At 41.9% G+C, this 27,345-nt stretch overlaps 1 protein-coding gene across 3 annotated transcripts in view; it reads left to right on the forward strand.

Annotated features, from left to right (window-relative positions):
- The window catches only part of RAPGEF6 (Rap guanine nucleotide exchange factor 6), a 122,251-nt gene that overhangs the window by 32,062 nt on the left and 62,844 nt on the right, over nucleotides 1–27,345 (forward strand). For all 3 annotated transcript variants that reach the window (XM_059483403.1, XM_059483404.1, XM_059483405.1), the window contains exons 5-6: nucleotides 6,710–6,779; nucleotides 12,375–12,518. In XM_059483403.1, coding sequence (XP_059339386.1) covers nucleotides 6,710–6,779; nucleotides 12,375–12,518 — 214 coding nt within the window. The remainder of the gene's footprint in view (nucleotides 1–6,709; nucleotides 6,780–12,374; nucleotides 12,519–27,345) is intronic.

Below are 27,345 nucleotides of genomic sequence, written 5' to 3' on the forward strand. Positions count from 1 at the left end.
CTGAGCATTAATTGAAATAGGTATTTTGCATTCAGCCATGTATCTTGCGGTGTCTGGTTTCCTTTAAACCATTTCCTGATGGAGTTAAGTATTATAATATTTTTCTAATGAAGTTACGTTGAAGAGCTCAGGACTCGCACAGCATATGATATCTCATAAACTCTGCCACTTGCATTTGCTGAAACTTTTGGTCCGTGCTGATGGCCCTTTTTCCTCATCTCCTTGTTCTTTTTCACAAGTAGGGACATTTGGGGCTGTTCAGCAGCTGCTGTGAGGCTCCTGCTGCACCTGTGAGTCTCAGACTGCTCCTCACCAACCAGCCCCATTCTCCCGATCATGGCTGGGCTGAGACAGATCTCAGTGTGAAATTGAGACCTCCATGGAGATGCCAGGAAAAACAAATTATTCCTATGAGGATTTTGATTGTGAGAGTTCTTCTGTGTCATGACTGCAGTGCAGGAAGGGCAGATCCTGACTTTTCTATCCACAGTCACTGTGGCTATTAATGACTGTTGTGCAGCTTCATGGGTTTTTTCTCAGTGTTATTTCCCAAACAATGACAAATTTAAGTATTAAATTACATTTTTAGAATAATTAGATTGGTGTTTAATAATACTAATGCTTATTCCAGCCATTAGTATACTTATGTGGTACATTCATTGGTAAGAGAATGCATTTTGTCTTGGATCTGACCAACAGCAACCTTGCAGTCAATATCCAGGGGTTTGCTGGAGCAACTGTTCTGCATGAGAGGTACTCTGCAAGGAGAGGAAAAAAAAGTGCTTTTCATAGCATCACAGAATGGTTTTGGTTGAAAGGGACCTTAAAGCTTATCTCATTCCAACCCTCTGCCATGAGCAGGAACACCTTCCAGAACCCCAGGTTGCTCCAAGCCCCACTCAACCTGGCCTTGGACACTTCAGGGATGGGGCAGCCACAGCTTCCCTGGCAACCTGTAAAGAATTTCTTCCTAATATCTCATCTAAACCTACATAGGTCATCTTAGAACCATTCTCCCTTATCCTGACACTATATGCCCTTGTAGCCCCCTATACCTGCACAAAGTCACATTTTCATCTGTTAAAAAACCAACCAAACAACATGTTTATTCCTTATGCATCTTGCCTCTTCCAGGCCCAGTTGTGCCCTTCTCTACAAAATCTTTTTGCATGGAAGAAATGCATCCAGGTTACTGGATAAGTGGGGTCATGGGATTCACTTTGCAGTGGCGAGTACAATTTATCTTCATCATTATGTGCCTGAAAGCAGCCTGACAGGCAGACAGGCAGTTTGAGAGACAGGTATATTCATAAAAACAAAATACCTGCAAACTCTTTGCTTGTTATCTTGATAAACTGGTATATCAGGGCCCTGGCCCTGTTCTGCATGTAATACAGTACTGAGTATTACTGCAGTAAGACTCCTGCAGGTAGCTTTATTGAGAGTCACAGATAACTCTGCATTATTGACACCAATTTACACAGACAGGATAATGTTATGATTTTACACTTCCTGGAAAATACAGAACATGAAGTGCCTGACGTCCTGCCATTGATAGCTTTGATGTCTGAAATATCTGAAAATATTGTTTCAGGATGCAGTAGAACATTGTAAATTTGAAGATGCTTGCTGACTAGTGTTGAAACACACATTAGACAGTCTCAGTCTCCATCTGTTTGTAGGCTGAAAGCTCTTTAGGGCAGGCTGTGTTTTTACCTATAAAGTATGTATGCTATTCTGAGTAATGAAGAATGAGAAGCTGTCAGTATTGAAAAACTTGAGCACATTGATATCAGGAAATGTTTGAGTAAAATGTGATGGCTGTTGCTTAAATTCATCAGTTTTGCCATTCCAGGTGTACTTCATCACCAAATAGGTTGTGCAACAGCTGGATATGAGATTTTTCAAAACATTAGTGTTCAGAAAGCCATGTTTGTGCTCATACTGTTTCAAGGGCTACGTTCAAAATATGTTATGTTGGAGGAGTTTCTAAATAGTCTACTTTAAAAAAGTAAGGTCCAGTACCTTAAAGAAGTTTTAACACCTTCCTGTTCTGGGGAGTGAGCATGAGAGTGAAATGGGAGTATTCTCAGGTACAGAAGGCTCCCTCCAGTGATGGATTTTATTCTGTTCCCTGTGTGCAGTCAGGCACATACTCAGGTGCCTGCACTTCTGAGGTGCTCTGCAGTTGCAGAGAGGTGAGCAAATCACACAGTGGAGAAGGGACAGATGAACCAGGGAGTGTCACAGAATCACAGACTGGTTTGGGTTGGAAGGGACCTTAAAGCTCACCTGGTTCCAGCCCCCTGCCATGGCAGGGACACCTCCCTGGATCAGGATTCTCCAGGCCCTGTCCAGCCTGGCTCACAGCTGTTCTGCAGTCCTGGGCTTGTACATTTGGGTAGCTCCAGTCTGATCCCACAGCCTGAACACCCATTAATTGTTGGTAGGGGATATGATGCCAGTTTTACTTACATTCCTTCTCAGATTATGCAACTGCTTAAGCATTTTTAATTATGAGTATCAGCAAATTAGAAGGAAAACACAATTTCTTGTAAATGAGGCATCCATAAATCAAGGATAAACAAAGCTGCCTTTGGTATATGGAAGACATTTTTTTTCCCATGACAACATTACAGACCATTGAGTGAGTGTGTGGAAATTAATGATGCAGATGAAATACATGAATATTAAGTGATGGGAGCATAAAATAATAAATAAATGAAATTGTAGTGCAGTTTTATAGTACTTATTTTTTTCTAGGTTTCCAGCAGTGGCAGGCTTTAAAATGACATTAAGACATATTTAAATCACACATGTGCTAACAATACCAATTAAATTGTTCAATCATTTAAAGCTTTAATGGTTTATACCAGTGGTAGTATGTCCTTTGACAATTTTTTATTGTAAGTAGAGCTTAATTTACATTAGCTTCATGTTTTCTTACACTTTCAGTGTTAATTTAAATTTTTAATTAGACTATTTTCCCCACTCTGCTGAAAGCACTAAAGCATATGTAATGTGCTGTACCTTTGTGAGTCTTTCCCAATTTTCTTACGTATCTTGCCACATGTGACATCAGGAGGATGTAGTGTTTTTGAGAAATGCTTTTGGTTGGGGAAGCTGCTGTGATGTTGGTAAGCAGAAGTACTGTAATGGGCTTCTTGGATTGGACCTTTCCAGGAAGCAAACCTGACCCTGGGAAAGGATGTCTGTGGTGCCAGCTTGGGTAACCAAAATACTGAGTAACAACAGCTCCTGCAGACAGCTCTGTGTGTTCTTGGTGCCACAGCAAATTCTCTTTTAGTACCAAAAGATAAAATTGTCTCTTCCAGAATTAGATGAACTTTCCAGAGCTCTCCCTTTTGAGAATCAGCATGGTTCAGGTTTGGGTGGGTCTTTAATCACCAGCTAAAGACTTCTGCAAGCCATTTGCAGAAATGTTGCTTCTTCTTTGAAAGAATGTTTCATGTCCAAGTTTGCTCTTGTTTCCCAGGTGGGTTTCTCTCCTCCATTTTCAAAGCTTTGTTCAACTGAACCTTTTCCATTTACAAATATTTTGGAATGAATGTTGTTCTAAAGCCTTGATTATAATTGGCAGATTAGGGAAGTATATTGATGTCAGCAAACCTCTTAACTGGTAGAGAAGCTAAATATTTGTATTCTAGAGGAAAAATATGTAATAAGTTATTAAGAAATTTAAAACCCATATTTCTAAAACATGTTGTGTATGTTAATTAAGAATGTTAAAAGTTGGTATTTTCAAGACATAATGGTAGTTGTGGCTGGGGGAAAAGCCATATGTGGCCTCCTCCTCTGGAAGGAGCTCTGCTGTGGAATAATCAATAAACCATCCATGATGGTGTGTACCAGGAAATAATGAAACTTGACCTATTGACTTGTTAATATGAGTAGTTTACTCTATGGGATTAGCTGGGTGGGTTTTGTCTTTGGAACCTGATCCTTTCCCAAGTGTTTGGTTGTTGTAAAGTGCCTGATGGAGCAGAAATGGCAGGGCCAAGACTGTGACCTTTGTCCCCAGCACCATTCTTCTCCTCATTAGTGTTTACTGCCATTACTTAATTAGCAAATGCTGCAACATCAGCAGAGGGAGGCTGGACAGCGCCTGAATTTGAGGAATGTGTTTATGTAAAACAAAACAAAAAAGAAAACAGCTCCTCCTTGACTTCCAGGAGTTTGATAAAATCTTATTACACAACAAAAATACTTTGCTTGAACAACCTGCAACAGGAAATTGGTGCTTTTTCCTAACTGCAGGGGATGTAGCAATAGTAATCTGTTTTGTCATAAAACTGATAGTGATTATTTCTGGTTTTAAAAAGGTGCAAAACCTGAAACTTCCAGTTGCACATAATTCCTTTATAATCTTGGTGTTTTCCAAAAAAAAATCTGTCTTCTTTCATTTTCTGCTACAAGGAATAGAATTATGAGTTATTTTACTTTTTTTTCTTTAAATTGAAAATGATCCTGTGGCAAAGTTGGTCTCAGTTTGGTTTTTAGCTTGTAGAGAATTCTAACATGGATTTCAGTTCATCTCAGTGTTGGGGCTGACATTAAAAATGATAGTTCTGTATTTTCTGAACTGAATTAACAGTTTTAAGAGTATTTTAGCCATTCTTTTTATGCGTTGCAAAAACACAAGATTCTCATGCCTGAATCACAGGCTGTGTGGAAAAAGCATGAAAGAAGACCTGAAAATTTGAACTCTGAGTTTCTTACTATAGATGTGTGAAAATGGCAGTTTTCTATGTAAAACTTGTGCTCGTCTGGTCTGGGTGAGAAAGTTTTAGTTGTCATGTCGTTTATGACTCTATTGCAGTCATGTCATTTAAATATTTTTTTCTTTTCCTTCAGTAGAGCATTAGCAAAATCAAAACTTGACAGTGGAAGCTGCCGTGCTCCTGCTAATTGTAATTCTTTATCCTAATTGGATTACACTGAGAATTTCTCTGTTGCAATCATCTGAGGCTTCACTTGAGTTACTTCACAGTTTCAGGAGAATCACAGAATGATTTGTGATGGAAAGGATGTTTAAACTCACCTGGTTTCAAGCACCTGCCATGGGCAGGGACACCTTCCACTGTCCCAGGTTGCTCCAAGCCCCATCCAACCTGAATTTGGACACTTCAGGGATGGGGCAGCCACAGCTTCTCTGGGCACCCTGTGCCAGGGCCTCACCACCCTCACAGGGAAGAATTTCTTCCTAATACCAAATAAAAAACTCCCCTTCTTCAGCTGAGTTTAGTTTTTTAGCCTCAGTTCAGTTCCTTAAATTCTTTTCCCATAGTTGCATATATCCCACAGAAGTCTTTGAGTGTTGTTTATACACACGAGTCTTTAAACATTCTGTATAAAGTGGTGGTGGTTTCAATGGATCTTTCCCATGGAGATGACCACGCATGTAACTGAAACCTTGCATGGCTGGAGTTTCAGATGTATTTTTTAAGCATAATCTCAGTAAAAACAGCTGAATCTGACCCATTTTTTATTGTTTTGTCTCCACTCTTGCCTTAACTTCCTTCTAATTCTCACGTTAATCCCTGCTTTGCATTAACCAGTTCTTCAGTTGTCTCACCTGCTGGCGGGTGCTAAATGTGATTGATGTTGACAGTCTGGGTTTGTAACATGGCAGCTGCAGCCACTGAACTGCTAATCCAGCCACCGTGTGCTCATCAAGGAGTTTGTTTTATGTGCTGGGCTTGTGGAATCACTTTCCCTTGTGCCCAGGGAGTGAGTAGGTCAGGCATTCCCACCTCAGGCTGATGGGTGAGGAGTGAAGACAGCCTTGCTTAATGTGTGAAGCCAGATCTGTTCAATTCCAGGTACCACTGCAGGGACAGATGGATTGATTTGAGAGGATGTTGGTCTGTAACACACCCCACACATCCCCCAGCAGTGTCTAGCTCAGTCCTCTTTTGCTGGTAGCTCCAGCACCCTCAGGTTTGGCCGCATGGTGCCTTCTCCAGAGGTGATTTTTCTCTGTTGTTCAGTGTCCTGAAGGAAATCTGCTGTTAGAGTTGATGAGCTGGAGCACATCAGGTTGTTTTTAGCTGCTTTCCTCAGCTGCTGTCTGACACTGCCCATCATGCTTTATTACATTTGTGTTCTTCCATACTTCTTAAACAGAACCAGCCCATCACCATGACCCAGTCCTTGTGGTGGTACAAGAGCAACATAAAGACAGAGGTTACAAGGCTCAGTGTGAGAAAAGAGGTTCTCTGTCCCGCCCTTTGCTGGAGGATGAATGGGTGACATAGAGTTGAGGGAGCTCTCATTAAAGATGCTCTGTGCTGAGTAGCATTTTGGAATCTTTGGAATTTATGTATATTTGTTTTTACAAGGCCCGTTTAATGTTTAATTAAAATGTACTAAGGTTTTCTTGTCAGAACTGAAATGTATTATGAGTAGTTGCGAGTATCTGCAAGTAATAATGATTTTACAAAAGAACATTCTTTATATTTGGACTTTACATAGTGGGCTGTGATGAGGGATGCTGAATAAATTAAATATTATGGTAATGATACGATTTAATTAACATTTTTCATACAATAGTTTTCATCAATTTTTCTTTGTTCTTTTTTTGTTTTTTAACAACGTGGAACCATTGCCAATTATTTTGTTACTGAAAAGGTAAAGTAGGCTGTTCATCTCATTCCTTTTTGTTTGCTTTTTTTCCATCCCACTCTAGTTTTGGCAAGCAGTCTGGAGGAAAGCGAGGATGCGAATGTATCATATTGGAACCCTCAGAAATGATTGTGGTAAGGCAGATTTTTTTCATATGTATTTAAATCTATTGCTGGTTTCAGCAAATTCTTTCTCTTTTACAGCAGAAAGCTTATTGTAAAGTATTCTATGAAATTGCAGTAAAATTGCCTTGATTTCAATTATACCTATGGCTGCTCTCATAACAGCCGTAGCTATGTAAATTTAATCTAGATGGGTAAATGATGATGATGATGATTAGGTCATTCTTTCTAAAATTATGCTTACTTGAGTTTCAAAAGCCTAACAGTCACGGCTGAGCTGAGCATTCCTGAGTCAGGCTGTAGCAATCTTCTATCTTGAGAATTTTATTTACACCCCCATTCCCCATTTCATGGCTTTCATTGGGCATGTCTGGGCGGAACAGCATTCTTCCTCCAAGCCTTTGCAGTGCTACATGGTGTGAAGGCTTGTAGGTAGGAGAAGAAACATGAGAGTGCTTAGCCAAGCTTGAAGGATAGGATTTGTCACCATCCTTAATGTCCAGGATTCATTCTGCTTCTTCAGAACTCTTATTGGTGCTGCCAAGTGCATCTATAGATGCATATCTGTGTGCTTAGAGAGTTTAACTTAGTCCTTCCCAGGTTGTTGTACACATGCATTTACAATATTAGGATTGCTTTTCCATAGTGAAGACCAACATTGTATCCCAGCAGTGTGCCTGGGGACACAGGCAGATCTCTTCCAACTTTCACCTTAGATGTTTTTAATGGAGCTGGAACAAAGCTGTTTGTTGTGCTCAGAAGCCACATGTCTGTTGATCAGACTCTCATCTCCAGACTGCTATTGATTTAGCTGCCCTAGATCTAGATATGGTAACATTAAAGCTAATATTTGACAGTGTCTCTTACTGAGTGTATAAATACTCAGCCTCCATAAAATATTTGTTTCTCACAGTGCATTACCAGCAGGGATGTCAGCAGTGTCCTGTACCAAGCCCCCTTGCTGTCCTTTGTGCAGTTTGCTCTGTGCAATGTCAGTCTGACTTTGCTCATGGGCTCTGATAGCATCAGTAATATTCTCTGTGTTGCAGCATGTATCTTAAGCTACAGTCTGCCTTGAAGTGCAGGTTAAGAGTGCAAGAAACCTGTCTTCATCTCTGGAGTGAAACAGTTAATTTGTTTTATTCTGAATTGTCCAGTCTCTTCTCAAAGCTGGAATTCTGGGGGGGAGATTTATGCCTGGAAGGATTTATACCACAGGACTGTTTGGGTGGCAGTGTGTGCAGCCATGGCAGGGGAATGCCCCAGGCCCACTGGTTTCCATTTGCTGCTTTGCATTTTTACTCTTTAATTGCAGCTGCCAAGGATCTGGTGGCTGAACTGAGCAAGTGGTAAACTCAGTGTGCCTGGGTGCTGTGCCTGGGCTGAGCTGAGTCGTGCTCCTCTAGCAGAGTGAGAAACACTCACTTATCCAGCCATATCTATTATCAGGTATTAGGGAGAAATTCTTCCCTTTGAGGGTGGTGGGGCCCTGGCACAGGTTGCCCAGAGCAGCTGTGGCTGCCCCATCCCTGGAAGTGTCCGAGACAAGCTTGGATAGGGCTTGGAGCCACCTAGGGGAAGGCTAGACCAGCCTGGTCTGGCTGGTGACTTGACTCACTGCAAGTACATTTGTAAGTTTACGTGAAAAATATTTCATGGGCAAAGGAAATCTTAAGAAATACCTACATCTTTGGTCACATCAGCATTGTAAAGAAATATAAATTAAAAAAAAAAAAAAGAAGATGGAAATAAAAGAGGAGCTTCTGTGCAGTGTGTGCTTCAAGAGACTCACCCTGTTGAAATATTTATGGAAGAAAGTAGTGTTGTGTGTGTAACTTGAGTAGGCACAAGTGTGATGGGTGTTTGCAGAGGAGCACAGCATCACAGGAGCTGGGGAAGCCAGCACTGGCCATTTCAGCAGCCTCACACACTGCTGGGTGTTCCTGGAGACAAAGGCACAGCCCAGGCAGCTGTTTGCTCTGTTTGAAATCTCCTGAATTGTCTGTAATTGTGATTAAATGCCAGTGAGAGTATAGAGGCACTTGAAAGTATCTTACATCCCTCTCTGGAGCTTCAGTATAATTTTTCAGTAGGAAAATCAGAGAATTAAATGTGCAGAGTAGTTTCCTCATTATATTTATGGTCATATTTTACAGGTAAATGTAGCTAAAGGTGCTGTTGGCTGTATTTTCTAGGAAGCACTTTAAATAGTGTGAGAAAAAAGCATCAGTGTGGTGGTGTGCACCTTGCTAATGATCTTCACTGACATAAGGTGTGCTTGAGTTTTAGTTCCCTGATTGACTCTATTAATTTCTCTTAATTCTTTTATTTTCTATAGTTTTTAATTTGCAACATACTAATGAGGTTTAATATATAATGAATATTTATCTTCAAGCAAAATAATTAGTTAGCTGCTTTAATGGAGTTAAAGAACTCTATCGTTTCCTGCTGGTGACTGATTTTAATTTTTTTTCCTCCTCTCCTGTCACTTTAGAATGTAAATCAGTTTTGTAGGGGGAATCCTCTGGGAATGGACCCATTTTAAAGGCCATAAAATGTGGTCAGCTTAAGTTAATGAGGATAACAGATAGTGTGTGAATGGGCATTATAACTCATATTTTTGGAGGCTGAGCAATCTGTTGAATTAATAATGGCCCCATTTATCATTTAGGAAGATGGCCCAGAATTGCAGCGTATTTTGGTATATTGAAGTGTCATTACTGTTGTTCCTTGGTGCTTTCATTTTCTTCTTCAGATCTAAGTGTAAGATTTCAGAAGAGCAGTGTGATACTTGCAGGTGGAAAATGTTTCATTGCTGCTTTGGACTGCAGAGTGAAACAGGGCAATCCTGTGGTGTTGAATGGATATTGGGGAAATTTTCTTCATGGGAAGGGTCAAGGCCTGGCACAGGCTGCCCATGGAGTTACCATCCCTGGAAGGATTTCATGGATGTGTGGATGCAGCACTTGGGGACCTGGTTTAGTGGTGGGCCTGGCAGGGCTAGGGGCATGGTTGGATGTGATGATCTCTGAGTTCTTTTCCAGCCTTAACAATTCTATGATAGTGTACTGAAAATGAAATAATGGGAAGCAGTCTGTGGGACAGTGTCTCCATCTGAGCTGATGGCAGCTGGTTCTCCTGGCTCTGCAGTACCCAGGGAATCTGTCCTCCCTTTGCTCCCCTGCCAGGACCTGGCTCCCAGCACTCACAGAGAAGCTGAATTCCTCCACAGGGCTCTGATGAGGGTGACACCTCTCTGCCAACAGGAATTTTTAGTTTTAACCAGGTGAGAGCAGGGCTGAGTGAGGTGCCCAGGTGTGCCTGTCCTGTTGATGCACAAATATCAAAAGCAGTTCTTGTGAATCATGAGTGTTGACAGCCTGGTGGTCAGCTGGACTCAAAATACTGCTCGTGCTGGTGGTGCTAAGCTGGAAGCTCTGGGGTGTGGAGATCTTTCCTGGTTTCTGATTTCCATGTTGTTTTTGTCAACAGCAGTTCACTAACCAAAGGAAGCAGGTGGTCTCGTTTTCCGCCACTTGTTTGTTCTGACTTAGTGCTATCAAATAATTTATTAATCCTTACATCTCAGTTTTCAGTTAGAATTGTGAAAGAAAAAATAATTTCTTCTGTCACTGAATGTTTGTTTTAATTTAGCCTTAAAAATAGCTGTTCAGTTTGGAATTTCTTGATAATAAAGGTTATCTGTATTGAAAAGAGTCTTTGTCCACCCCAGCAGTTTTTCAGGTCCAGGTTAATCTGTTCTGTTGGAAAAGTTCACTGTGTATTTTGGTTTCTATGATCTTGTAAGACTGAATGCAGGAAAAAAAATGATAATGCATTTATTGAAGGAGCTCACGTACAAAAATTTAAAATTAAATCAGCACAATTTTGATTATTTAGTTACTAACTCTGTACAAATCCAAAAATTCTTATTTCTGAAGGACTTCTGTACAGTTTGAGAGCAACATTGTTTCTAGCTAGAAATCTATATTTATGCTACATGAAGAAAGGCTTGTATATCAATCATCTTAGTGCATTTTTTATAGTACTGGATGGCCCGTTTAAAAAGGTTTTTTTGTGTTTCTGCCTGCATTTACTGTATTCTTTACACTCTTACACCACTGTGCTTACTGCAGTGCTGCAAATAGATATCTTTGGTTGTTGTCTTGTTCCTTTGCAAAGAGGTAGTAAAATTATAGTGAAAAGTGTGCTTATCCCTTTTTCAACTCAGCTTTTCTGATTTCTTTTTTTGTGTGAGCTTCACTCTTCTTTTCCAGCTTTTCTAACTGTTGTATCTTTAACCCATGTTATTAGTGTATGATTTCTCTATGGAATCAAAAATAACCCACAAGACAAGCTTAGCTGCTTGCACTTTCCTTTGACCTCAGACAGATCATAGGTGTTTGAGAAAAGTGGTGTGGAAGATAGATGTGATCTTGCTTTTTGATAGTGTTGGCTTGGTCACTTTCTTGTTTCTGTTTGTTAACTCTTTCTGTGTTTCATTTCTTTGTTTCTTTTGGATTTTAATTTTAAGGTAATTTACTTTGTATGTGAAGTGAGAGCTGTATAAGACCATACAGAGGTTTTTCTCCTGTTCCAGTAATAGGTTTAGGATTTTGCAGTGAAATTTGGAGAAAAAAAAATTAAAAATAAGGCATTGAAGACAGTAGAAACTTGTACATAGTAAGTACATTGTAGAGAAGCTTCTTGCCTGCTGCAGCCTGTTTGCATGTCTGTCCTGCTTCCTGCTGGGAGATATTTTTCCAAAACATCAAAAGAAAATGGGAAAGGATGAGACTGCTTTTTATAGAAAACAAGTATTGTAGCTATTGAGATAAAAGGTTTCATGTTGGCTTTTACTAAACAGATAAATTTACCTAATTTTTAATGTTTAGTCAGAGATAATATTTAACATCAAGTTATTAATAAGTTCCAGCCGTTTCTCCATAATCCACTGAAAGTGATTAGGAGGCAGTATGACATAGGTGAAGTAGCTCTTTATAAAAAGCTGGAATATTTGAAGTTGTTCAGCTATGGATTGTACTGGAAATACATCATGCTTTTAAAAATTTCACTACTAAAAATAGGGTATAATGCAGTATTTTTGCCAGATTATAAATGCACAAAAAATGGTAATTTCTGTGTTGAAAATAAATTATACTTAAAAAAATTACACTACTAAAAATAGGGTATAATGCAATATTTTTGCCAGATTATAAATGCACAAAAATTGGTAATTTCTGTGTTGAAGGTAAGCTTGAAATGAACGGTGCCTGTAACTCCTTCAGGATATATGTGGGCGCAGAAGAGTTTCTGCTGATGACTGACATTGTTTAGAGGATATGTGTGCCTTTTTTACTTTTTTTTTTTTTGTTTTTTAAATACATGGTTTCCCGGAAGGAAACTGTGGCCTCAGCTCATTGTAACAAGGCCTTTCTGCAATCTGCAGCCGTGTTTCTCTGAAACAACCACAGAAATTTGCCCCGAAAGGTTTAACTGCCCTGAACTGATGTTTGTTCCTTCCCCATGAGCTTCGTACGTCTCCACCGGCTCTCGGTGCTATGGAAGAACTGGATGTTTAACCAGGAGCCCGAACATGTGTTTCAGGTGGAGAACTCCAAGGACAATGAGGAGAGCATCTTGCAGAGGGAAGTGCCGCTGCGGCAGTCGCGCCGCAGGTACCGCAGGATCAACCAGCGCGGCGAGCGCCAGACCATCACGGACAACGTGGACTCCAGCAGCTACCTGTCGGTGAGTCTGCCCTGCCCTGCCCCGCCTGGGCTCTGTGCTGCCTGCAGGGCTGCCTGGAGCTGGCTTCTGGTGACAGAACTGGTCAAATGAATAGTCCATGCTTGCTGGTTTTGAGAACACTGCTCTAATATTGAGGGGCAATGAAGTGGTTTGGATTGGAACACCATAGGTGGAAGTGAAGGTAGTAATTGGAAGAGACGGGGTTTTTTTTTTGTTTGAGGATCTTCAGCTGAGCACTATAAATAAATCTTAGCATGCCTCACTGGACAGAGAAACGGTCTTTCTTCATTTTTTGTTGGTTTTATGTGGTGTTTTTTTGGTAAGATGTAGAAATCAGTGGGTTTCTTATTTTTGCCTTAATATATTTGAACTGTGGCTTAGAACTGAGTTAATTGCAAATGCAAATCAATGCAGCATTAACACTCTTGTACTTGGTTGTGTTTACTTGCTTAAAAATAGTGCAGTGGTAGTTCAAACATCAAAAAGAGTAACAACTGATCTAGTCTTAAAGAGCAGCAGAGACTATAAACTCTGCACTGGGTAGAGGCACACACTCTGTGGTTTCAGGGCTGCAAAGTGTATGTGAAGGTTTTTTTCACCATTATTTTTCAAACTTCCTGCTTGGTAACACAATATATGTCATCTAGACAAATAATTTAATTGAAAATAATTGTTCTGGATAATTTGATCTGCTTTGAAAATCAAAGTTTCAAACCAGTAATAACGTTGAAGTACAAGCCTGGAATAGTATTCATGCTCAGAAGAGAAAAAAAAAACTTCTCTCCATTTTCCCCATCTTCCTTTTCATCCCCCCAAAGAGGTAGACTCTCAGTTGATACGCTTCAAAATATCTGATGTTTGCAGTCAGATATCAGCTTATAACATGAACTGATGTTTTTTCTGTATGTTGGTAGCAGTTGGGTTGCAGGTGGTGATTTTAGACCTTGCACAGCATTACTGTGTCTGTGACAGGAAGAGAATATGCTGATTGAAGTTTAACATCCTCTGCTATCTCATCTCTAGAACTGTCACATTTGTTGGATTTTATCATTAGTAAGACATTAAATTAGTTATTGAAGAAATGAGATGTTGGACCCTCACACTCTGGGCGAGTGTGCATAAAGCGTTATTAGGAATTAAATTCCAATCTGTGTAGGACAGAACCTATCTCTGTCTCTTTGGTGTTTGTGACAGTGAATAAGCACACAGCTAATAATTCTCAGGTTTCATTGCTAAGAGTAGGAGAATGCCAGGAGCAGCTGATGCTGGTGCTACCTCTGCAGCTTGCCTGGAGGGATGCGTGAGAAGGGACTTGGCATCTTTGTTCTGAGAAAGACCCAAGTTTCACAGCTTCCTGAATGATTTCAGGGGCTGTCACTTACTGCTGCAAGGAGTCAGTGTGGTACACTCAACACATCATGTCCTCATTAAGATTTTTCTTCAAGTTGGTTTATTTTCCTTTGTGTTGATTTATTTCATTGTTACCAACAGTACAGGGCACCTGTGCCTGTAGTTGCTTGTTTCAAACCTGGTGGCTTCCTCAGGTTTGTGGAGGAGGGGAAAAAAATACACACACACACACACACACACACACATATACACATACACATATATATATATGTATGTATGACGTGTTTGATGGAAAATGGTATAAACTTCTTAGATCAGAAGCACATTCCCAAATCTGCTTTTATGTCTGTTAATTAGCAATATATAAGAAGAGTCCTGTAACACTGTTTTCCTGAATGAGTGAGTGCTAAATGGCAAGGACTGAACAACCACCTCTCTGCTACCAAATCTCCAAGATTTTGCGTTTTCAGCAGCCTGAATTGAAATACCAATCCTTGCTTTGTAGACTGTAAGCTTCTAATTGGAAAGTGTCATACTCAAGTACTTAAGGTAGCAAAAAATAATTTCTAACTCAGTAGATGACTCAGGAATCGAAACACAGTAACAAGCTGCCTATGTGACAAGTAAGAAAAAGTTTGGTGTCTGCATTTTCCCATATTTCATTATAAACTAGTAAAGCAATAACTTTATTTTAGGTATGGTGGTTTCCATGCCTATATGAATGTGCTCATACACTGGTTCTTTCCCAGTGATCTTGAAAAAACAGATTTCATGGTGAAACCCTTTATGTAGCCCATGGGAGAAGGGTAGGACCATAGAATGGTTTGAGTTGGATGGGAGCTTAAAGTTCCAGCCCTCTTCTATAGGCAGGGGATCAGGATAAGGAGGAGGGCAAGTCAAAGTTCCATTTTACAGGAACTTGCAGTAAGGTTTCTGCCAGAGAGGGAAAAGTGTTTACAAACTCTCCAGCAGATTTCCTGTCAGGCATAATGCTAATGAACGAGCACAGAGTTGTATTTCACTCTCCAGCCTGTTGCTGAGTGCTCTGTGACAGATGCTAAATGCAGCCTCATGGAGCTTTTGTGAGTCCTGTGTGCTTGGGGAAGGCTTGGAGCTTTCCAGCCTCCGCATGGACTCCAGTCCATCTCCTGTGGTTGATGTTGGAATATTCAGTATGACACCATTTAAGTTTTTACATGCCTAATCCCTCACGTGCAAGTAGTTTTCTGCTTTCTAAAGAAAACTCAGATCCTTTAGGTATTGAAATCCAGTATTTTTCTAACCCAGCTAGGAATATTTCCTTAAATATAAGGTTTCTGGGGATTACTTTTAAGGGGAATTATCTATGCAATCTCCATTAACTCCTTAGAATGTAAATCTCTGCACATTAAATATACAGTGATTATATTTATGATTAAGGTTAACCTGTGTTTTGTAAAACATTACCTGTTGGGTTGTGACATGAGCTAACATCTACTTCTTGGATGTAGTACTTCTTGTACTGGAGTACTACATGGAGTACTTCTTGTTAGTGCTGGAATTTGCTCTGTAGAAATACCTGATTTGACACAAACCCAAGATTCATATGCAGATACTTTTTTAAAAATAATATTTTAAATTATTGTTACTATCCTTGAAGCTCTTCTTTTCTCTTACGCCTCTTAATTAAGTAAAAGAGTTCTAGTTCTTGATTTAACTGGATATCTTCAGGATAGTTGACATTGAAATTATTGTTGGTATCTTAAATTTCTTCCCTCCCTGCCTTCCCTCAAATGAGCTAAGAACGGATCATCTGGTTGGTTTCTTTGGTGAAGGTATTACCATTTCGATTCCTTTGCTACGTTTTTGTGGTTTCCAGAACAGTGTTATTTCACAAGAGCCCTGGTTGTCTGCAGAATTAACTATTTGTAGTTGTTTGTTGTTGGTTTTTTTTTCCCCTTCCAGGCAAGCACAGTGAACACATGCTGGCAGTGTTCTTTCTTTCCCCTCAGAGTGAACAGGTTTCTGCTTCTGTCTCTGTCTCCCCAGTGCCCAGTGTGTGACTTTGCTCTTGCAGCCCCTGTGCAGGGGATGCCAGCGCTGCTCTGGGGGGTGGTGAGCAGGCTGGGCTCTCCTGCAGGTCCAGAGTGCACCCAAACTGTGTTGAGGTTCTGCTGGCACTGGGGATTTTCCCTTGTACAGCACAGCAGGATCCCAAGGACAGCTGTGCATTTGGCAAACACTTAGCAGTGTTTTTCAGGGTGCGCCATAGCCCTGCTGCCTGTGAAGGGCTGGAGGACGTGGCTGTGTCACCGTGGGTCACGCGTGAGGCCATGGCCACCGTGGCAGCCTGACAATGTGTGCCTGTCAGTCTGCCCGGGGCAGGCCTGAGCATCCCATAATTACATCACATCTCTTCATCCCTGGGCATTTCTGGCCTTTTCCATTTTTGTCACTTACTAATTGTGCATCTTGCACATCACCCCCACAGTAACGTCCTGACTGTGGGGGAGAAAGTGAGGCTGGGCACGTTTGGCAAAAGCCCTCGCTCGGAATGAATGGATTAGGTAGAAATGTGCCATTGGTGTTAATTATGGCAGCTCTTGCTTCAGATCTGATTTGTTAGCATGATTGCATGTCTTGGTGGTGATAAGCATCCAGCCAGGAGCTGGGGTCACTGCAGCAGGTCAGCATCACAATGGAGACAAGTGAGTAATTTCTATTCTTAGTCTGCTTCTCAACCCAATCAATAATGCAACCATATTTTATGATTACAAAAGAATAAAGTAATAATACAGCCATGTTTTTTACTTACAAATTATTTACTTACAATTATGATCATCTCTGTTAAACTATGTCCCAAACTTCTGTGCTCATGCAGTAGGAGCTTGCAAAACTGCAGCCAGAATAACAGCAAGTGACTTTTTAATGATAATGCTTAGAAAAAAAATGAATTATAGTTCTGGTGCTTTATAAAAATTAAATTGCTGTTTTGATCTTGGATCAAGTAATAGGAAAGTAAACAGTTCAGTTATTTATCTTCACAGTTAAAAAATAAAAACTGAGATAGTAAGTTTAGCATTTATATTTCTTGCAGTGTTCGATTCCAAACAGGGTTTAACAATTCGATACAAATTTCCATGTGACTCAAAACTGTAAACTCAAATCTTTTTTTCCTTTCATTAAAATTTTTCTAATTCATGTTTATGGTCAGTAATTTGAGGCTGTGGACTCCCCATCGCTGAAAGTGTTGAAGGTTGGATGGGGCTTGGAACAGCCTGGTCTAGTGGAAGGTGTCCCTGCCTTGGGGAATTGGAACCAGATGATCCTTAAAATCCCTTCTAACCCAAACCATTCTGTGATTCTGTGCATTTATTACCCACATACATTTTTTACAAGTCTGTGATATTTTTTTCAAATGAAAAATATTTGTAGCTCTAAAAATAGTGCATGTATGACCCAATGCCTATTTCTGTGGAGTTGTGACATACTGAATTTTTTCAGCTGTTAAATTTATTGTGGAGGAGAATAAAGAAATTAGTACCAAACTTTAGTAGTAATCCACTTCCTCAGAGATGCAATTTTTTAAAACTACTTTAAGAGGATGATGAGGTTTAAAAGATTTATTATAATACTGCATTTTATGGACAGTATCTTAATATTTGCATTAAGTAAAATTTGTCCTGGAGCCTTGTAGAAGCATTTATCTTCAGAGAAGTCTGTCGCTGCAGACTGCTTGAGTGGCAAGTTTCTTGTTCTTTGATCATTACTTAATGTAATCCTGTCAGAGGCTGGAGGTAGAATGGGGGATCTCATAATTGGAGGGAATTAAGTCACATTTCAATATACTGGATCAAACCCATTAGGTGCTTTAGCATCACCAATCCTTTTCTTTTTAAATGCTATAAAACACTGTGGATCTTTTATAATCTACTTCTAACTACCAGGTAAATTTGCTGATATGGTACCTGTATTGATATAAACCAAGTAAGACTGACTTAGAGCATGTCTCCAGCTGCCTGTTGTTAAACCTGGGCACAGTATCACTGGCTCCTGTTTATTTGGAATTTCAGTTAATTGTGATGAAGCTGTGGCTGAAATGAGCTGGGGGAAGGGTCTCTTCGCAGCTCATTGCTTTTTATTGTGTTTGTGTCCACACTTCCTCTTTTTGACACTTTTAAAAAACACTTGACAGAATTTTAACTTTATTAACTAATGGCAGGCTGAGGGAGTTGGGGCTTTTCAGCCTGGAGAAGAGAAGGCTCTGGGGAGACCATAGAGCACCTTCCACTGCCTAAAGGGGCTCCAAGGGAACTGGAGAGGAACTTTGCACAGGGTTTGGGGGGACAGGACAAGGGAGGATGGCTTCAGGGTGATAGAAAAGTCAGTTTAGATTGGTAATAGGAAGAAATCCTTTACTATGAGGTTGGTGAGGCCCTAGCACAGGTTGCCTGTAGAAGTTGTGTCTCCCCATCCCTGGAAGTGTTCAAGGCCTTCTTTTATGGGGCTTGGAGCAACCTGGGATAATGGAAGATATCCCTGCCCATGGCAGGGGCTTGGGGCTGGTTATTTACTAAGGTCCCTTCCAACCCAAACCATTCTCTTGATAAATCAAGAGAAAATTCAGGTCTTGCTGAAATCCATGGGTCTTGCAGTGCACTTAAAGGATACAGAAATTAACGTCGTGTTATCTCTCTAGAGATGTTGTGTGATATAAAGAGATTAGGCAGGTTGCTTCTTCCTGATGCTGTTTTCTCTCTGGTCTCCATCTTTAATTTTGCATGGCCCAGGTGGGATCCCAGCTCTCAGGAGCAGGCATGTGCTCAGGTTCCAGAGCATGTGCCAGAGCCTCTGTTAGCCAGGCACCCCGTGCTGGACAGGACCCTGGAAAAGTCTACGTATGCTGTCCCTATTTGCAACTCTTTTAACTCCTGCAGTTTTACGTGTTTCTTACCTCTGTGATCAGAAGAAGCATCTGCAGCATGTTCACTTCCTGTGTGTGGGCCCCGTGGGTTTGGTTTGTTGTGGGCTGCACACAAAGGACGCGTGGGTGTGGAGCCGGCACCGTCTGATGGAGGAGATGTACATGGATGGAGCCCCCGCTTTCTGCAAAGGAAAATTACTGTCAGGCTGGGCTTGGGCTGGGGGAGGGAGGAGGCTGTGAATCAGGTGGTGGTTAAGCAGCTCTGTTAATGAATGGTGTGGAGGTGTCTGCTTCCCAAGGCAGCATCTGGGGAAGGGTCTGCAGTGTGAGTCTTGATGAGGAGCGGCTGAGGGAGCTGGCAGGGCTCAGCCTGGAGCAAAGGAGGCTCAGAAAGGACCTTATTACCCTCTACAGAAAGAGGCTAATAGGAAGAAAGGACCTTATTACCCTCTACAGCGAACTCCCTGACAGGAGGCTGGAACCATGTGAGGATTGATCTGTTCTCCCAGGTAACAAGTGATGGGATGAGCCACAACAGCATCAGGTTGGGCCAGGCAATATTTAAGTTGGATATTAGGCAAAATTTCTTCATGGAAAGGGTTATAAAGCATTGATACAGGCTGCCCAGGGCACTGGTGGAATCACCACCTCTGGAAGTGTTAAAAACATCTGTGGGTATGGCAGTGAAGGCATGGTGAGCATGCTGGTGGTGCTAGATGGATGGTTGAACTTCCTGGTCTTGGAGGTGTTCTCCAGCCTTAACAATACTGTGGTTGTGTGATGTTACTGCTTCACTGGTGGAGGTGGAAGCAGCCTCTGGCAGGGTCCCACTGGCTTGCAGCATAGGAACCTGTGCTTGGCATCTTGAACTTGCCCTGGTCTGCCGAGGTGTCCTCAGGCACTTCCCTCTGCTTTTGTGAGCAAGGGGAAAATTGCCAAATGCATGTTCTCTCATACTTCACTTTACATATTGATTTTGTCTGCTCATTTTATCAGCAGTGTTACTTTCAAGGGCTCCTTGAAAGTCTGCCGCTGGTTATGGTGGTCATTAGCAAAACACCAATCCTCAAAGTGTGCGGTGCATTAAAAATCTTCCTAGGAATTTCCATAGACCACTGTGTTTCCCAATCCAATTAATGAGCACTTGCAGTTTCAAGTGAGTAATGACTTGAATAGGCTGTGGAGAAAGTTTGAAAATACTTAATGAAAATATACTGCCCTTTGGTTAAAATCTGTGTTTTTTCTGCCTAAGTTTTTTTTTTTTTAAACTAACAATGTAATGCAACATGTCAACCCCAATTTATCCATAATGAAAGTGATTGTTTTTCAGACCTTATATTCAGGAGTTTCTGTAAAGATTTTATGGACTGGACAAGCAGGTTATATGTAAACTGATTTACAGAAATCGTCTCAGTTTGGGGGTGACATGTGCAGCTGTGTAACAGCAGTTAAGAGTGATGCACAAGTGAAACTACATCAGACTGAAACTTGGGAGGGTTTATTTTAGGCAAGCACCTGTATTTACTGAAATCTGGCTGCTGGCAGTAGTTTACAGCCCTTCTCATAGCCCTGGGGAGAGCCTGTGTTGGGGGGTGATGCCACAGTGTTGGGATGTGGCATCTTCCTGCTGCTGGGGGAGCTGCACTCTGAGGCTGGAAACAGAACCCGTCTGCTCTGCTCTTCAAGGCCAGGCTGAACAAGGCTTGGGGAGCAGCCTGGTCTAGTGGAAGGTGTCCGTGCCCATGGCAGAAGGGTTGGTGTGAGATGAGCTCTACTGTCCCTCACAGCCTGGTCTGTGATTCTTGACTCAAAGACCTGTTTTTGAACCTTTCTCCATCTCGAGTAAGTTTAGCAGTCAGCTGCACATCTGCTCCCTCCCCTGGTGATGGGTTGATGATGGACACCCTGAACACACAGCAGGTTTGTGTATTGCCCTCCCCTTGCTCAGCAGAGCAGCAGAACTGTACTAGTTTGTGATAATTCAAGAAAAACGTATATTTTATATATACCTTATAGAAAAATATCCCTTATGTAGGGATATTTTTACACTGATTTCCTACTTGCAGTCCAAACACATCAGTCTTTTTACCTGGTGATCACTTTCACCAGGAAGCCTGGAACTGTTTGGAAGCAGATTCAGAGCACGGCCTGTTCTTTGTGGGGAAACCATCCTGCTCTGTTGATTGGGATCAATCTGGTGAGTTGCTCAAGCCTTGACCTCAGCTGGTGCTGACAGTACTGTGGGAGGGATGTACTTCTGTGGCAGAAGAACCTTTCAAAACTTGTAAATATTTTGCAAATTGCTACCACAAGAAGTAAAAATTCAGTCACTGAAAAATTCAGTCGCAGTGCTGGTCTGAAAGCAAACCAATGGGAGATCCCAAGTGAGAACTACAATTTAATAGGAAAATTAAAATAAAATGGAATAATACAAAAACACTGACAGAGAATACAACCTGACACCCTATTGGTCAGGGTGTTGGTAGCAGTCCCATTAAATGGTGGCTGCACTCATCCTGCAGTGACAGGGGTGGTTCTGGTGGAGCAGGGATCCTGTAGAAGGGTGGAGTTTTCCTCTGAAGGTCCAGTGGTGGTGTAGATAGGTCTGGTCTTCCTCTGGGAATCCAGTGGGAAAAGGCTGCCTGTGATGTTCCAAATCTCAGATTATATCCAAGTAGGAATGCTTGGCTCCTCCCCCTGGGTGGAGCATCTCCCAGTGGGATGATGGAATTTTATCAGTCATGCAGGGACACTCAGTGGCCCATGGACAGAATATTTCTCCCCAGAGGGAGGATGGGTCATGGAAGAGATAAAGAACGCTGCTCCACCTGTTTTCCACAGATGGTAATAGAATACTTTTGGTTACATCTTGCATTGCAACCTAAGACAGCTCTCCACACAATAACCAGTTATTTGTTTCTTTCTCCTTTTAGCACATAGATAGATTTACACCATGGTAGAAATTAACTCAGTTCCTTGGAAAATGCCTGAGAAAATATTTTATGTAGCATGTTCAGGGAATTAATCTCTGTTTTGATGGACCCTAAGGGTTTGGGTGGCAGTTCCAAACTCATTAATTCTTCATAAGCAAGCTCTTATGCAAACTCGATGGAGAATGATGTGTGAGGGTTGTGCCCACTGCTCATAACTGCTTTGTGTCACTTGAGGGTTGATGGTAAAAGATGCTCTGCACCACAGAGATGCTTTCTTTCTTTTGGAGACTTAAAAATTTTTTGTGTATGAGTTGCAGTTCCTTGTTTTTAACATTATTGTTTCAATCTCTTGAAATGACATATTGGGTGGCTTCTTGTAGGGAAATCTGACAGGGTAGTAGCCAGCAAGCTGCTCTCCCTTTGTGCAGGGAGATGGTAGCATCCATGGATCTGTTTTTCATTCCATGTCTTCCATCTGGACTGCTTCTGTCCAATATGCTCTACTCAAATGTAACAGCCTGGTTGTAGTCTCACTTGTAGCCAACCCAGCCTTTCACTTAGGTTTAGGTTTCTCCTGCCTTAGAGAAAAGTAGTCCTGTGAAGGGTTATTTTGTATGTTAGCCTTGTAAATTTGTAAGTTGGAGTTGTTGGGTTGAATGTCACATAGCGCTGAAGGATTTCTTTAAAGGGCTGTGATGGTGTTGATGTCAACTTTGTGTTCAAGGTAAAATGGATTTCTGATTTAGAATATGGAAATTCACATCAATTCAGTCATGTTCTTCATAAGCCTCATGGACCAGTTTAGAGATAGAGAATATCCTAAGCAATTTTCAATAAAAACCACTATCAGGAAATGTCAGTGCATAATTATAAGCATTTGGATACTCTGTTTTCCTTGAAGAAACTTGGCATGAAGACCACTGCATGTAGGAGAGAATAGCTACATAAGTATCTTTGGTTTTGGCACAGAACTGATTACTATCTAATGACATTTAACAGCATTTTTAGTTTTGTATTTGATATGTGGCATCTCTCTTGATAGTGATATGTCTGACAGATAAAATACTAGACTAAGTGGGACCACCACTGTATCTTATCATTGTTCCTTACCTTGTTCTTGAAATTCAGCCTTGCTTTTTGTCGCTGAGTATTAATGAGTTTGTTCTTGCATGATGAAGTTTCTAGTTGAAGGTAAAATAGCCACAATACTTCTATTGTCTTAATGATTTTGATTTTGTTTCCTTTCCAGTTTGGTTAGCATTTGTGGTTTGTCAATGTGGAGTGCAGGTATGGCATCTGGCTTACCCCTTGCTTTATCTGTCAGACCAGTTTCTCGTATTGGGTGAGAACAGCTGGGGTTTTCCTCCTTTGCCCTCAGTAGAGGGAAGACCCCAAATGACGCTGGGGAAAACTTTCTTTAAGCATACTCAGCTTCGCATTTTTAAAGGTGATAAAAGCTGGATTTTACTAGAAAATAAGAAAGTTTAGAAGTTGCTGTACTGTGGTGCTCCATCTGATGACAGAAGCTCTGCAGAGCTGCTGTAGGATCTGTGCTGTGCTTCCCCAGCATGGCTGGTGTGGCATCCAGATCTCAGGATGTGCAGACCCTGAGTGCCTGGTACCCTGCCCGTTATTCCCTGTTCACCCTGTTACAGAACTCAGTGCTGAGCCTGGTCCCAGCCTGGGTCCAGGGCTGGCTGAGCTGTTAGCATGAAGCTGTGCCTGGGCACAGGCAGGTCTGTCAGGGTGGGACTCCTTCATTCTTCAAACTGGAGGCACTGACCACTAATAAATGAAAGCGGATTGTTCAAAGTTACCCTTGCTTAGGAGAGAAATTTTGCTAGGAGGAGTCAAATCCCTCCCCTCTTCCCACTTGCAGGCTTCCAGTTTAGTGTTAAGCCTCAAGCAAAAAGACAAAAGAAATACTGAAAGTGGCATTTTCATGATTTTTCTAACCTCATCTGTGGACTTAATGCATTATTCTCAAGGTCATTTAATCAGAAGCCTTTTTCTTGTGAAAGGTGTGGTAGTACCTTATGTTTTAAATAGGCTTAATCTACTTGGTTTAACCTGAGATGCTGTTTTGAATAACTGAGGGAATAAAAAGTGGTATTTTGTATGGGTTTTTGTATCAACTTCTGATGAGAATGAGAAAAATATATATGCACCTTTATGGGCTTTGCAAATGGGAGACCTCCACCTGGCTTCCCAGGTCACTGTCAACTGAGGAAATCACAGCCAGGTCCATGTTAGGTTTGGGAAGTATTGTCTCCCAAAAATCTAGATTTGAGACTAGATTGAGGTTATGTTTAGTGAGCAAAATCCTAAATGTGTTTGGGAGATTTTGCTGTGGGATGTTAGCTATTTTGTCCTTTCTGTGTCTCTGAGGGGATTCAGTCCCCCAGACTGACCTTTTTGGGGATGGTATCCACACCTTTTCACCACCAGGGATTTTTGGGTTGCAGACCTTCCCAGACTTCCCCACCCTTTGCCAAAATGAGATGTTAGGCAGGAAGGGAGGAGCGTGGCATGAATCATGTCAGTTCAAACCGCTGAAAGGAACTTTATTTGTGTGAGTCCATAGCAAAGGGGGCTTCCCCCTTCCCCAGCAGCGCCGGCAGCCCTGCTTGTGATGCGGATCATGCTCTGCCCGGCTCTGCAGAGTGTGCGAGCGAGACAGAGCTGCAGCAGAGAGCTGTAATTTATAAACCTATTATAAACCATATAAATCTGAATCATTTTAAATAGAAGATGACCTTTCCCTGCTTAACACGGCAGCTGCAGAAAAAAGAGTTGGGGTAGTGTGAAAGCAGTGGAGAAATTCAATCCATGGTGCCTTTTTATTGTTCCTCCTGTGTTGCTGGTGCTATATTTAGAAGCTTACATCACTTAAGGAATGATGACAGTCTCTGCCCTCCCCCTCCCGCTCTCCCCCTGCTCTCCCTCGCTCCTTCCCTTAGGATGGATCATGTTTTCATACTACTTATGAGTCCTACAGATCTTGGGGTAGGATTTTTCTACAGCCTTTCAGCGAGTGCTGCCGTGGAAAGTGACATGTGTAAGGATGTGATGGCACCACAGAATGTCACCCTGAAGGGGAACAGGAGCTTGTGGTGCTGCTTTCCCTGCCTCCCCTGCCTAAAGAGCCAGGAACAGGGTGGAGGTTGTATGTTTTTTCCTTTTTTCCTGAGAAGCCACCATGCCACGACAATACAATGAGTTGTTTTTGGTGTTTAAGTTCAGAGGTGGGGAGAGCCTCTGAGCAGCATGGCAGTGACACTGAATCCAGTGAGCTGTGCCAGCATGGCAGGGTCTGCAGCAGGCTCTGCCTTCTGCCCCTCACTCCCCATTGCCTGTCTGTCCAGAAAGATGTAAAGTACTCAGATCTATGGAAATAACCTCTTGATGCAGGTGCCCTTAATGCTAGAATATTTCTGCATAATGCTGCTATGTTTGGCAATTTCCACTCGGAAAACTCTATTAAAATGAATGATTTTAGCCCGAAACATCTTTGCCCGAGTGTGTGCAGTGACAGATTGCCTTGTGAGCAGTGGCCGCCTTCCCCAGCCCCCACCATGGGCTTGGAGTCAGGGTGAGACCAGAGCTGCTGCTCTGTAATGGGGGGGCATTGGAGGTGCCCGCTCATGTCTGAGCGCTGTGGGAAGCTGTGTGCCAGGGACAGTGTGCCAGCGGCCGCCTGCCTCTGAGGACAAAGGGACAGCAGTCCTGAAGCACAGCTCGGAGCCCCAGGCCCCTCGGCCGGCAGCTCCTGCCTCGTCAGCCAGGGCCGTGATGGCTTTGAGACCGTCCCCGTCCTCCCTGCTGGAATTGCACAATGGGCTTTTCTTCCTCTGATTGATCAGGAAAAAGTCCTGCTGCTTGTGGGGTACCTCTGCCAGCAGCTGCTGGTGCTTCCCGCCTGTGCAGGGCTTGCATTTGTGGTGTCCTTAAATAAGGGAAGACTCTAATCCTGCCTGGCTGAATGTGCATTTAAATTATGAAAGGCTTTGCTGTCCTTTTAAAAACATCTCATTTTTCAGTGACTTACTCTTGTTAGACAATTAGAATGTGCAGATTTGGTTAACAGTCTGGAGGATTCAGGTAGCATTATGGGAGGATAAAGAGAATGATGCAGAGAAATCTATGGAGTGGTATTTCAGCATGGAAATAAATCAGTGTTAAGGAACAAAGACTCCCTTTACTACGGAGATTGTATACTGTTTTTTCCTTGTGATCTTCTTAAAACTTGGATTCTGGCTTAAAATGTGACTGGTGATTTTCTGTTTGTGATTCTGCTCAATGCTGCAGCTCTTCTCAGGTATTTCAGTTGTGATCACTACCAAGCCTTTGTATCAGATTTTTTTTTTCCATCTCAGAGTTGCTCTAGTTTTGAGATTTGTCATTAAACCAGACTATTTATAAGAAACTTACATCCCCATGCTGCAGGGAGCTGGGGCTGCAGAGAGAGAGGCATGTGTTAAAATAAATAAATAAATGAATGGAAGCAGAAGGGGGTGGGGGGATGCCCCAAAAGCCGGGCTGTGGAAGTAGGTCAGGTTTTCCCCCCACGCGGGGCTGGGTGGGCAGGGCTGCGCAGCGTGGGCTGCAGCCCCCCGGGACCCCCGCAGCAGCCGCCGCGCTCATTGGCGGCGCGGCCACAGGGATGATGTCATCTGCACTTAAAGGCAAAACCAGGAGGAAATAGAATTTCGTTCCCATTATTGAGCTGGTGTTTACAGTAGTTGTAAAATACGGCATCTGCGCCAAAATCTGCGCTGGATCGGGTTTGCAGCACAATGCAGCAGGATGGATCTGGGAGGTGGAGATCTGCCCGGAGAGCTATCAGGGGCAGGCAGGCAGGGAGAGGGTTCTTTCAGCTGCATGGGTTCTTTTCTCCTTGATATAAATTGTGATTATGCTAGCCATAATGCAGGAAACACCACATGGAAGTGTTTGGGTGTTCATTGCTGCTGGGGATTTATCACTGTAGCATTAGAGACATTTAAGATGCTTCTAAATACAATTTTATGAATTATTAGAAAAGAGGCAATACAGTAGTGTGTAAGATGAAGCTCACATATCCAGTCTATTGTTTAGTATTGAAAAAGCAGTAAAAGAAACAGCTATTTGTGTAGCTGTGTAGTGCTTTGTAAAAATCTAAAGTAGTTAGAATGCTTTCAGCTTTCAGAAATCAAATAGACTTTGTGTTTGCAAATTTTGCAGGCGCAGGATTGAAGTTCAGATTGTCCTTTATGTTTAAATACAAGTTAAACCCAGTAATATTTATGGACCCTGGTTGCATTTATTATTTTTGTTGTTTGATAAGAGGTTGAGTAAATTCAGACATTGATGCTAGTTTTTCCCTTTTAGGATAGTTTTGGAAGGTCTTTCTGGGTTAAGGTGCAACTCCTATCCTAAGTGTTGGACTTGGTGATCCTTGTATGTCTCTTTTGACTCCAGATGTTTTATGTTTCTGTGGTAATTTGGGTCATATACTGGGAAGAATTCAGCTCCTGGATGACTGCTTAGGAGCTATTGGTGTGAGATGGAGAGTGGTGCCCTGTTGGTACAACTTGGCTTCAAAGATTGAGAATCTCCTTCTGTGTGTCCCTTGGCACAGTGGATGAAAAAGAGCTTTCTC

Source organism: Ammospiza nelsoni, chromosome 16 (genome assembly GCF_027579445.1).
Source record: "Ammospiza nelsoni isolate bAmmNel1 chromosome 16, bAmmNel1.pri, whole genome shotgun sequence".
Classification (NCBI taxonomy): Eukaryota; Metazoa; Chordata; class Aves; order Passeriformes; family Passerellidae; genus Ammospiza; species Ammospiza nelsoni.